At 38.2% G+C, this 13,462-nt stretch overlaps 1 protein-coding gene across 1 annotated transcript in view; it reads left to right on the top strand.

Annotated features, from left to right (window-relative positions):
* Positions 1-13,462, top strand: part of MYO3A (myosin IIIA) — a 97,033-nt gene that overhangs the window by 59,927 nt on the left and 23,644 nt on the right. Inside the window, exons 17-23 of the mRNA XM_015853320.2 lie at positions 569-695; positions 1,242-1,452; positions 3,229-3,376; positions 7,698-7,851; positions 8,920-9,008; positions 10,666-10,795; positions 13,324-13,403. Coding sequence (XP_015708806.1) covers positions 569-695; positions 1,242-1,452; positions 3,229-3,376; positions 7,698-7,851; positions 8,920-9,008; positions 10,666-10,795; positions 13,324-13,403 — 939 coding nt within the window. The remainder of the gene's footprint in view (positions 1-568; positions 696-1,241; positions 1,453-3,228; positions 3,377-7,697; positions 7,852-8,919; positions 9,009-10,665; positions 10,796-13,323; positions 13,404-13,462) is intronic.

The raw sequence follows: 13,462 nt of genomic DNA, 5'->3' as shown, positions 1-13,462 counted from the left end.
ACTAACATTAGCCTTATTTCAAGGCAGAAACTCTATTCAGAACTGACTAAAACATTTGAAATCTATCCATGTTTAAATATGTTTAAGTACAGTTTAAAAGTACTGAGGTGAGTATTCAGTTCCTTGGTGACATTTTGAAGAGTTCTCTGCTAAACTGAAGATGTGAGTTCTCACTCTTCTCCCACTGAAGCTCTTTTCCTGATGGCACTGATGGAGCGGTTGTGGACCTATTATTATTGAAGTACTTTGTTTCTGTAATCCAAGAAACTTAAATGCAGATTTTTTAAAATACTTTTGCTGATGGAGGTATTACATTTTTAGACAAGGTTGAGTCTTCAGACACAGTGAAGGGTGGAAATAATAATCCTATTTATTCCCTCTGTGTGTACAGAACAGGGAATAATTGCTGGGGAAAGTTTTCCTAAAAGAAGTAGTCCTGGGGCAGACAATGAGAGAAAGTGTTCAGGGCTTAGGAAAGAACACAGGAGAATGCCCATCACATGCACCAAGGTGACAAGCCTGTCAGGCTACTAAGTGTTACCTCTTTTCTTTTATATATACTTTCCAGGAACTTGGAAGTGTATACAGTGTTCTGGCTGCCATTCTAAATGTGGGCAACATTGAATTTTCTGCAGTGGTATCTGAACACATGATTGACAAGAGCAACATTTCCAACCCAGTAGCCCTTGAGAATTGTGAGTTTTTTCTTGCTTTGAAATTGTTTTCCTTAAGCATTTTAGTACCAAATGTCTTTTATTGCGAAAAGTTATCAATGTGTTCACATGGAAAATTTGCAAGAATTAAATGTTGGAATTAGATTAATAGGGATTTTTTTTCACTGGTAGGGCGATGAAGTGCTGGAACAGGCAGACCATAGAAGGTATAGATGCTCCATCCCTGAAGGTGTTCAAGGCTAGGCTGGATGGGATCTTTGGCAGCCTGATCTAGTGCCTCATTCAGCGGCTGAAAACCCTGCTCTTGGCAGGGACGTTCAAACCATATGGTCTTTGAGGTCCCTTCTGACCCAAGCCATTCTAGGATTCTGTAATACAGTGGGAGGTAGAATGGCTGATGACTGAAATAGGTACTGACCATTGGTCTGTATGAACGCCCCGACTTGCAGGGTTTAGTTTAAGACTTTGCATGGGCCACTCTTTTGTAGTATGTTAGACTTTCAGCCTTGATTGCAAAAGTGATTTTTCTTCACAAACCTGCCTCTGAGTTGTGATCTTACCTTCCAGGTGCATCCTTGCTGTGTATTCAGGCAGATGAGCTGCAAGAGGCCCTCACCTCTCACTGCGTAGTGACTCGAGGAGAAACAATTATTCGTCCCAACACTGTGGAAAAAGCCACTGATGTCAGAGATGCAATGGCCAAGGCTCTCTATGGGCGCCTGTTCAGCTGGATAGTCAATCGCATCAACACTCTTCTCAAACCTGACAAACATTTAAGGTAAAATACACTTTTCCAGAATACAGTGAGATCTTCTATGGAAGGAGTGTGGTCTACATTGAAGTGTTTAGTGTTCTCATGTTAAAAGATGTTTTTTATACTATTTATGTCATGCAGTGGCAATACAGCAGATACAGATAGCACAACATCTGCTGCTTTTCTGTTTAACCTTTACTCATTTAATAATTTGTAGATTATGTGTAACTACTGAAATTATTTTTTCCTTTATACTGTTGACTGCATAGGTCAAATTCTGCCCTTATGTGTGCCCAGGTAACCACATATTGCGGTTACTGCTTTTATATGCACACAAATATATATATATATCAGGGTAGTTTCCAAAGCCATTTACTGTGGTTAATGCCCACCCTGTCCTTGCAGGGTGACATTTTAAACAGATAGATGAGAAAGATCCTGGGAATGAAGTTTTAATACATTTTGCTAATTAATTAAAGAAGAAATAATTCATCTTGCATTGTAGATCCTATAGGTCAGGGCTCTCACTGTCTGGGAATATGAGTGATGAAGCATGAACTTGAAATAGAATATCAATAACAAATAGCTTTGCAAACCTGGATTTTTCTGAATTTTGTATTTTTGAAACATCAAATGAAAGTCAAGGCTGCAATCCTAAAATGTGTCAAACTTAATGCACTTGTAGGGACAGGAAATAATAAAAAAAGATGCCCGCCTGTAGAAGTTATGTGAGTCTCTTAGCAGTGACACTGTGCACAGCCTAGAGCCCAGGAGCTGCCCCTGCTCATCAGGCAGCACTGCTGTGCTGTGCAGTGCTGGAGCACTGGCACAGGGACCAGAGAGGCTGTGAGGTCTCCTTGTTGGGGATCTCCTAATGCTGCATGAACATGGGCCGGGGCACCCTGCTTGGGTTGACCCTGCTGGTGCAGGGCTGTTCCAGAGGAGCCAGTTACTGAAAACAGAAAGTGAATTTGCTACGTTTTACCCAAACTTGGCCTTGCAGTCCATAACACAGAAGCTTGGCATGTTGTGCTGCAGAGCTAGCAAAGATGAGAGCCAGAGCCAGCACAGCCCAGCTGCCCCAGTGCCAGATGCATGCAGAGGCACCACACACATACATTCACTCCAAAGACACAGCTACCAAAGCACTTTGAGAAGAAAACACAGCAAGAACTTCCATTTGGCACTTCTGACTTATTTTGTAAATAGAAAAAAAAAAAAAAAAAAGGAAAAAAAAAAGAGAGAGATAAGGATTAGTCAGAAGAAAAGTTCCATGTGTGGTCCTTCCATGGGGAAACAGTTCAGTCTATGAGATGGACTTCACAAAAAGGTTCAAATGCTCAAAACCGGAAGTAGTTATTTAGATGCGTAGAAGATCTAGCTATTCATTCTTTAGACTTTCCTGTTAAAATAAGCAGTTTTAAGTGTTGTGAATAAGTACTAAGAAGAAAGAATATCTAAGGCCTGTTTGCTTACAAGTGGAACAAAAAGAACCTCATGTTGTTTCTGTACCATCAGCTTTTTACAACAGATTATTAACTAGCACATATTAATCCAATTTTAAGTCTTCTATACATTTAACGATGGAATTGGACATTATGTGATTCAGAGTATCTGGTTTGCAGATAGAGACATCTTTGAATTTATATGCATTTATTGTATTTCAAATAAAAAAAAATTTTTAAAGAAAAATTTGATTTAGTAATGTCCATTTCGTTCATATTTACTGTGCAGATACAGCTTATTGCTTTCACAAAACAATTATGAAGATAGTCAATGTCAAATAATTACTCTTTGCAGTGGAAGCGATGATGGTTTGAACATTGGAATTCTTGATATCTTTGGCTTTGAGAATTTCAAGAAGAATTCTTTTGAACAACTCTGTATCAACATTGCCAACGAACAGATTCAGTTCTACTTCAATCAACACGTCTTTGCCTGGGAACAGGTATGTGTTGAATTTTGTGATTAAGCTTTAGTATTGCTGAGCATATAAATGCTTGTCTCAAGAAATGACATTGTTTCTTCTCCATAGGAGACTGTAAATTGCAGATCCTAACAAATGTTTTCAGAGTATGTATTATATGAAGCACTGTTGGATTGCAATTTGCAAGTAAAATGCCCGCATCGAGTACATTATACTTGAAATGTACAGTATCTAAGCAACATAACACAGTGATAATCATTCTGGTTCAAATGCAGTGTTGTTTTCCTGAGGAATAATGTGAGTGATGTAACGTATGGTTCTACAGTGAAAAAAAAAATAAAATAAATGAGTGGTAAAATAATTATTGAAGTGCAGTGTTCATAATAACTTGCTAATAAGCTTAATGAACACTGAAATTCCATAAATAAAAAAAAATGGAAATCTTGGTCATAATTTGTTCTTGTTCAGGAACCAGCTCATCTAAGCTAAATAATGATGGATTTAATCAAAATTTTATGTGAAACGGAGAATAGAAATGGAATTATAAAAGTTTGTGAAATTAAAGAGGACTAAAAATCCCCAGAGAAAGATCATTTCAACTTTACAAACCGTTTCATGAGACTCATCCTTAAATCATTATTTAGTATTGTTTTTTGAAGAAATTACATGTCTGGGGAAAAAGTAATAATTTCACTGGAAGTAGATATATTCAGTTTTGTCACTGGTTTCTTTGCTGTACCTGAATCTGAAAACTGATAACAGTTTTGCTTTCCTTGGAGGTGCAACCTCCTAAAAATAGAGCCTCAGAAGTGATAGGAATACTATGTTAGGATGTGGTCAAAGATCCTAAGCATTATTCGGAAAGTTCCCCAGGCAGCCTCTCTGAAGATCCTCATTGCCATACAAAGATGCTCTTGTATAAATTACAAAGAGCAATCACCCCCAGCCTTCTGGGAACCAGCACCCTCATTGAAATTGCCTGAAAAGAATGAATGAATGATGTCGTAATGTCTTATATAATATTTACTGGAGTGACATAAGTGACCCACACAAAACAATGACCAAAATACAATGGATTGTACCACTCCCATTAACATAAGAAAAACTGGCATTTCTGCTCCCATATCATTTTTTGTTAGCCTTGTTGCAGAAATAAGAGAAGCCTGGGTAGGGTGTAAAGATGAATTGCCTCCAGTTTTCCAAAGTAAGATATTTTCTACAGGAATGTCATTTATGAAGACAATTGCTCAGTATTGAGAAATCCTTTCTATTGGATGTTTTCTGTTATGTTTAATTGTCACTGTAATACCCCTAATGTGATTTTACTAGTTTTTAATATTCTTTTCCATCTTATGGGTATATACGAGAGTTGCTCCAAAAATAATTCCTCCTTTTTCATTATGTTGCCTGCCCTGTCCCTCAAGGTGCTTCTCTCACATGTAAGATAACTCACTGATGTGAGATAATTCTTTACTAGCTCCGTGTTCTGCAGGTAACTTTGACCAGTAAAACAGCTTTCCCATTTCCTTCTCATTTGTGATCCTTCCATAAGAAGTGAACAGTGAAATACCTTCAATATTTTGGAAAGTGGTAAACTTATTGCCACATAGAAGGATACTACTTTTTGCATTTTATAAGTATGCAATGTTTATTTTGCATTTGTGTAACAAATTGGTCTTCTACTCTAAGGTGGAAATGTTCATCTTTAATAACTCCCTGGTGTTGCCGTTTAAACCAAAGCATCATCATGCCACATTCTCAGAAAAAAAATGACATTACATTTTTATTAAGGATGAAGATAATTTCCTAATGCATTTAATAATTCTTTTGTTGGTAAATTAAACCAGACTACACAAGGTAATAATACCTGGTTTTGATCACAGAAGAGACTCCATAAAATACTGAGATGAGATTGGAGCCAAAGTGTAAGTGCAACTCAGTCATTTCTTCTGACATCCCATCTATAGGAGTACTGTCTAGTGGATTATGCTTTAGAATTTCAATGAGCAGCTGATATTTTAAGGAGCCTTCTAGTTATAAAATACCATGAGAGATTACAACGTCCTGTAGCTGATTCAGCTTATTAATTCAAATAAGATCTATTTAATTACAATTTCATGATGTACATCATGGAAGCTTTTCTCCTTGCCGTTTGTATCATAATAATATGGTTGAAGACCAGCAATTGCATAAGGCAATGTAATATCGTATCTCTTTATTCCAAGCCATCTATCACACCAGTGCCTAGAAGGCTTGGTTATCAGCCATCCTCCAGGAGCTCATGGGAAGTGATGAAGTGAACTTGCTCCATGTCCTACTGGGCAGACAGTAGCACTACAGAAGCTGTCAGCACTGACATCCCATTCAGTTTTTAAGATACAAGTACTAAACACTGAGGGATCGTATACACCAAATGCTGTGAAGGTCAGACACTTTGTGTTGGCAGTGCAGGGAGGGGGAGCAGACATTGTTATTATGGTGAAGCAAAATGGCTATTACAGAGTTCCTTTTCTATCAGCTCTCTTAACAAGCCTCTCTCACAAACATTTCAAGTAGGGAAAAGTTAATTGTCAGATGTGTTGTCTCTGAGATCTTCTTTGAGGATGTCTGAGCATCACCGAAACACTTTTCTGATAGATTCATCCAAAGCAATACCTTCCACGATATCTTCCCTTTTCCCCCTTGGTAAAAGTAGTCTTGGTAACCCTGAGCAGTAATAGCTGGTTTCATGAGCGTAACAGCTGTGTGCCAGTACAGCTGTAGCCCTTGGTTAAGCTGCCCCTACCCTGGTGTAATCTTTGGGAGATAACACAGAGTCATTCCTTTCCTGCCACTAGCTCCTACACGTATGTAATTAACTTCATGCCTGTATCAGTGATACATTTATTACTGCCCTGTCTTCTCCTGCTACTCAGGTCATTGGTTAAAATGAAAAGCAAATCTCCACCTGTCCACTGCTCCAGGGCAGATGAAGATGAAGTTAGTCTTATGTGCCTGAGAGACATAGCCCGTGTGAGACTTCAGAAGAGATTCTTACTCCTTACTCCTAACACCTGAACATGGGTGTATAGATCCCACCATAACCTATCCTTGCAGTAAAGAGTGTCCTGAGAAATTAGATCAAGCTGGATAGTAGAAAAGCTTAGTTGTATATTGCCTTTTCTTTCAAATGGATTGGCAGGTAAATTTATTTTGGTCAATATTTCCAAGACTGTGTCAGTGATTCTTTTTGTCGCTTTACATTTTCTCTCTTGCTTAGGAGTACGATGTCTAATAATTTGTGATTTTCTGTTGTATATGGCAGTTAATTCTTATTTGAAATCCTCACTGTGGTGCTTTCTTCACTCACCCCTGACTGTCATTCAGACTCAAGTGAATGACACATAAGGAAAGGTTTTGGGGCTAGAGGTCTTTGAACTCATTAATATTAGCCATCATTCATGCTTATGACACTCAATTTACAATGAATTCAGGGTAGCCCAACTGTGACATTACATCATAAATTAACATAACACTTAGATAAAGTCCTATTATTTGGAAGGGAAATTATTTTTAGAGTAGCTCAAAAGGCTTAATTATGTGTTTCATAGTGTATGGAGCAGTATGCATGGTTCTGAAGGCAGCACTGGTATATACCTGGTAGCACTGTGCTCCCTTATACTCTGCAATATGTAATGCAGACAAAAATAATGGAGGGGTGGCAGTCTCTAGAGCATCTTTCTCTTGATAAATCTATGCCTGTCCTCTACCATGCTGAAGGATTAAAGAAGGTCATTCTTGAATTGGCCAGCTATAAATTAAATAATTTTTGAGGAAAAAAAATCATTGCAGCACCCTGTGGATACAGCTTTTGTTATTTTGTTATTCTCAGTCTTGTGGAAAGCTAAGGATATCCATAGTCTTCAGCAAAGAAAAAAGAATGAGATGTTTTATTGTTTTTTAATAATTCTTAATACTTTTCCATCATTTCTTAAAAGGAACCAAAAAAAAGTCGAGGTCAGCATGAGACTATTTATTTATGTAATGTTTAGAAAATGTGTCCACTATACTACCACACTTCCTGACATGAGAGCTTTTCCAGATGTCTGAAGATGGGAATCAAGCAGTTGAGGCATCTCTGATCTCCACTCACTTTTTCAAAAAATGCCATAGGAATCACTTAAATATCCAGCAGCAAATTAAAATCTGTAGCTTGGCAGTGTGACACATCCCTTGATGTCTTTACCATCTTAGCATATGTTTTTCATGTAGTTTTAGTATCCTACAATTGACAGGTCACAAATTATTTTCTGAAGTTGTTCTGTATAGACAGATATAATGTGCCTTCTGCTGTTTATTACAGAATGAGTACCTCTATGAAGGTGTTGATGCAAGAGTTATAGAATATGAGGACAACAGGCCGCTCTTAGATATGTTCTTGCAGAAACCAATGGGCTTATTATCCCTGCTTGACGAAGAAAGTCGATTCCCACAAGCAACAGATCAGACACTTGTAGGTAAGCGTATGGTTTGTTTTGTAACTTTGCAGCATATCTCCCTGTTACGTTTTTGTTTGCTTCATCTAATTCAGGGTATCTGTGCTAGCTGTTGTTTTCAGTGAGCCCACATTCCAGTGTCAAAGTATATTTTAGTGATGCATGCATGCGAGGTTGGATACATCTTTGAAGTTGGCAGAAGAAACATCAGGAGTGCAAATGAACCTAAGTTGCTAATTTAAAAGGTTTTAAATTCTTCTGCCTTCAGGATTTTTTCAGGTTACAGCGCTTAAAAGATAAAGGTCAAACTGATTTAAGCCTCCAGGTTCATATGCCAAGAACACTGTTTTCAAAGCTGAGTTATATTCAGAATTCCAAAATGTTCTGGAATTTAACATGAACCATATCTGAACATGTTAGTATTCCTTAAGGGTAAAGGCTGCGAACCTTGCATTGGTGCCTTTCTGAAAATTATGTTTCCTATTTCATTTATTCCAGAAATTAAAATTAGAACGTCTGAATTTGTTGTGATTCGGATCCTGAATACTTCAGCAATACTGGGTGCTTGCAGTTCTTTTCAGCATTTCAGTGAGGTTTCTGAGCTGATAAGTGCTTTATTGATTTTTGAATGTGCAGTGTCAGATGAGAGTTTTAACCAACACCTGAACACAGAACCCAGTAACAATATCCATAATAAGCATTTATGTGAGTTCATTGTTTTTCTAATGCTCTATATTCTCCAGTACAGAGCCCCCCAACCAAATGGTAAATGTTTCCTCACAGTTTCCCAGTGTGGTAGGTTTGACACACTGTTTCACACACGAAGATCAAAAGCCTGGAAATACAAATGACTTTCTGAGATGACATGTCTAATAAAAAATGGTACAAAGAAAATAACTGATTCAGGAGCTCCCATATTCTCTACAGACTGTCTTTTATTACAAGACTCGTTACACTTTATTTCTCTTAAAAGCATCAGTATGTTTTGTGCCACTGTATTGTCTGAGAAGTCAAGAAATGTCTTTAGATGGATGCTGATTCAGAAAACAAGTAACTCCAATAATGGATAAACTATGTGTTTCCTTCCAGAAAAATTTGAGGATAATTTGAAGTCAAAGTATTTCTGGAGACCCAAAAGAGTAGATTTAACATTTGGGATTTATCATTATGCAGGAAAGGTAAGAGACCTATTGACATTTGTTGGGGGTTGTGGAGCAGTAGGGCTAGAAGGAAATGACAGAGGTCAGATTATTTGGTTCTTAATCTTTTTATTCAGTCCTGACATGGAAATATTATACCTTGAAAGTAAAAAATACTTTTTTTTTTCCCACAGAAAAAATAAAATAAAATAAAATAAAATCAATAACAAAAGTATGTTTTTCAGTGTCCCCCAGTAAATGAAGTGGCTGCATTACAGCACAACCAAAAAGTAACCATTCTGTAATGCAGCTTGGCATTATTGAAAGCTTGAAGAATCAGCTCCACTCCACAGCCCACTTCAGAATGGGCTCCATCTCCATTCTTTCTCTCTTTTTTTTTTTATCTCCTTCACCCCAGTGGTCTTACTACTTAGTTCTGCACTCTCATTAGACAGATAGCAAAGGCCATGCTTTCTGCTTTATTTGATGAGCATCATCTTGCCCTGCTTGCTGAACTTGTCTTTGCAAAGACTTGCTGAACACGTCTTTGCAAACTCAGGAGGAATCACTGATGGGATAAGGCAAGATGCTGCTGGTCAGCTGAAGCTTGTAAAAGCAGGAGCTCTCACCTGCTTTTGAGTTCTTTACGAGGGTACAAAGTAAACATTGCTGTCTCACATAGGAAACTGTTGTGCCTGTGCAGTACAGGAGTAGCTGGTCTGGAAGGAGCATCACACTTCCCATCAGCTGATGGAAGATAGTTTGCCCCTTGTATAACACAGGCAGCTACAAAAGGCCTGTGGTGATACCTTTAAAATTAACCTGCAGAATTATTTACATTTAATGCTTATCTTGCTGCTGAGGAGCAGGGAGACAGCTCTGCCTGTACCATTTCTGATTCCTTCAGTGCAGCTGGGGATTTCACCAGCCCTTTCCAGCAGGGAACACCATTTTTTATTAGGTAGTTTCTTCTACCATTCTTAAATTTGAAATGCTGTTTCTTTGTTTTTAGTCCTGTTCACTGTAAACCTAGAATACAATTTATATAATTTTTGTTTCAAAGCTCTTTTTTTTTGTAATTTAGGATTGCTAATGGGCTGTTCTGTTGTATTTTGTTTTTAAATTAAACATGCCAGTTTTGCCACCCTTTGACCTGGTTTTCTTGTGGGTCATTTACAGATAGAATTCCAGAGAGTTAGATATATCATGCTTGGATTTGTTTATAGAGATCTCATGTGCAGCTTGTTACTTTGAAAACTTCCTCTCTGTACTTAATGCAGGGTTCTCTAGGAAAAGTCCTGAGTACAATGCAGCACAGTATGAATGGGACAGAAAGTCTGCACAATATGGGTAACCCTGTGCAATAAGGCTGAAAGCAAGTCCGCTGCTTGTTGTGTATTTATACCTGTAATAGTGTAAAGGATGGCTACGATACAGTTGTCCTACTAAAACTAGTATTCCCTGCGTGAGGGCATAAAAGTGTCTCAAGGTATTCTGGAGTAATAGATTTCCTTTTAGTAATCTGCATCATAATGGTTCTCAATATCAAAAAGTTAAAACTGTCTGCCATCAAAAGAAAGACTACGAGCAAGAGCAAACCTCATGGCAGAAAAACTATTCATGTCATGCCAGAGTGGTTAAATATACAATTACTTTTCAAATGCCCAGAAGATGCATAAATGCACTTTTTAAACAGGTTCTGTATAATGCAAGTGGATTCCTGGCCAAAAATAGAGATACTCTGCCAGCTGATATTGTGCTGCTCCTGCGATCATCTGAAAACAATCTGATACGACAGCTGGTAACACATCCTCTTACAAAAACAGGTATTGCTATTGTGGTAATCTTCCTACTGTCCTTCTCTAGCCTTCGTGCTGACCACAGCTGGATTTCATATGACCATTTATTGATGACATTATACACTTTGTGGCTTAACTTTCCAACCCTAGAATCTATACAGAATGGAGCCCCTGCCATCTCGAGCTGCAGGGGAGGGACTGGTCTGGTCAAGTGCGAAGGAAGTGGTAGAGGCTTCTTTCAGGGTCCCCTCTTCAGGTTAGGGGCTCGGGACAGGGAGTGGAGTACATCTCTTGAGTTGAGGACTGAACAAAAAGGATCAGGTAAGTCACTGGCCTTTTTTGGACAGGGCATATGTAAGTTGTCTGTTTTGTCTCAGTGCAGTTTTTTCTCTAAAGTAGTAGAGAACCCAGGTGGATTCCTAACCTCTGCTGCAAAGAAAGAGGAGACACCCTGTTTCCCCATTAAAGTAGTTAACTGTTGAAGTCCTGATAGAGAGCTCGTCCTCTGAGAGATTACAAGGAGTTGCAGGAATGTAACTGGCTCTACAGAAATTACTTCTAAGTAAAGTTGCACCTTAGTTGAACTATGTCCTTTGTACAGTGTCTTACTTGTCTTTTTGGGTGATGGGTAAGTCTTCTTATCCTTACAATCAGAAAATATAGGTGGCAAGCATCATCTGTGTCCTGGCTTTAGGTTCTACCATGAAGTTCCTGGGTAACTGCTGTTATGTGTATTATAGACAGGCAGGGGTTACTTGTTATTGTGTTGTATTTCTCCCTGTGTGAGGGCACTGATACTGTACAATGAGTATTTTACAACAGTACTTTCTTGTACCACTACATAGGAGAACAGGAAAGCTGAATTGAAAGAGCCTAATGGAAATTTCTCCAAAATGTTATCATAACTTACAGAAGCTAAGGTTTTGGCAAAGCTCCTGTTACTTACAAAGGAAGCTTTGCTGGTGGAATGCAAAATTTAGTCTTGAAAGTCTATTTTAGATCAGTATTGTTGGGAAAGCACAGAGCACAGTGTCCTTCCCTGAGCATTTTAACTTATTTACATCTGCTAAGATGTTAAACTATAATTTCTGTAGAGCCAAGGTCAGGGCCCAAATGGTACCAAGAACTTTAGTAATGTTTTGCAATGATGACTCTGAAGATAATTTTAGTTCTTTTGTTAATCTACATCAAATGTTTTACCTTTTGAAACTGACCCAAGCAATCCAGCTCTAACCAGATAAAAGTTAGTTTCCAGTCTAAGTCATCCATATAGAGTAAGTGGAAACACTGAGGTATATCTAGAGTCCAACCAATCCTATGCACCTGGAGTATTTCTCTTAGGATGAGATAAATCTTTCCTAAGGTCCCTCTCTTCACTGAATGCAGTGGAGATCCAGTAGATACTTCACTTCCAGATAGCTAACATTAGATGTGAGTAACCTCTCTTTCTATTCTACCAAGTGATATTTAGCTAAGCACAGGGGTTTTTTCCATTCGATACCATCACATAACCCATGGTACATTAGCTGAGCATACCATACATACCATATAGTTACAGCTTTTTATCCAACTTTCATGTAACTCTTGTCCTTCTCTTACTTGGAGTAGATGGGCATAGAGAGATTACAGGCTCTCACAGTATGTAATGAGATTTCAGAGGTGTTAAATTAACAGCAGAAGTAATGGCAGCATGCAGCACTGGGTAGGATTTATCAACATAAAGCAACATGGTGTGAAGTGACGTAGTGTTTTCTTTATTTATTATTTCTTTAGAAAGTCAGTGTCTATATAAACCACTCCTGTGAACTTGTCCTTCAAGTCATTATTTAAGGGTAGCTTTTGGCTAAGAATTACAAGGTTGCAATATTAAGACTATGTCTATGGTAGTAAACAAAACTACCAGGGCCAGCAGACAGTAGCCAAAACACTGCCACAGGATTGTCCATTATGATTAATTGCTAGTATGTCACCCTGAGACAGTTCTGGTCAATGTCAGCTAACATTCTCCCAGGAATACCCAGGCACTCTTCACAACAAAGTACAAATGAGCAATGGTTTCCAGCAAGTTTTGAGGGGGGGATGCAACTGTATTTTTACCAGTGGAGTAGAAGAGTGGAGAAGTATAGAGTTTAGCTGAATAGACTTGAGTCATGCCATGTCATCTGACCTCAGCTGGAGAAGGGTACTGGCATATGATTTTAACTTATATATATGTAGCCTTAGAACTAGGATAGAAAAATAAGCTCCTTAGTGTAAAAGCTCATGGATACCATAATATATATCTTTTTCATCTTCTGCAGCATTCTGTTTATTTCTTTTGCTCTAGTAGGTGATGTAAGCGCTGAAGGCAGAAAATTCAGTTCTGTTCCATCTTCATGCAATTTCTTCAGAGCTTGTTCCATCTCAAGAGTGCAAAGAGAAATGACAGCATACACAGAAAAAGTCAACATCTTTTGTAATCATATGTTTGCACTGAATAAGGTGGTTCAACATAGTTTTTAGTTTAGATGTGATCTAAGCATTTTGGTAGGTTGCATTCTTTGATCTTCCCTTAGGTAACCTGGCACACAGTAAAAGCAAAACTACAATCAGTTACCAGATGTGGACCCCCCAGAAATCAATCAGTCGTACAAAGGTAAGAAAGCTGATATCGTGATTCCTCATTGAATCTTAAGTTAAATTACAAAGGCAATA

The sequence above is a fragment of the Coturnix japonica genome, chromosome 2, assembly GCF_001577835.2.
Source record: "Coturnix japonica isolate 7356 chromosome 2, Coturnix japonica 2.1, whole genome shotgun sequence".
Classification (NCBI taxonomy): Eukaryota; Metazoa; Chordata; class Aves; order Galliformes; family Phasianidae; genus Coturnix; species Coturnix japonica.
Note: the sequence above shows the minus strand (reverse complement) of the source record. Positions and strands in the feature narration are given on the sequence as shown.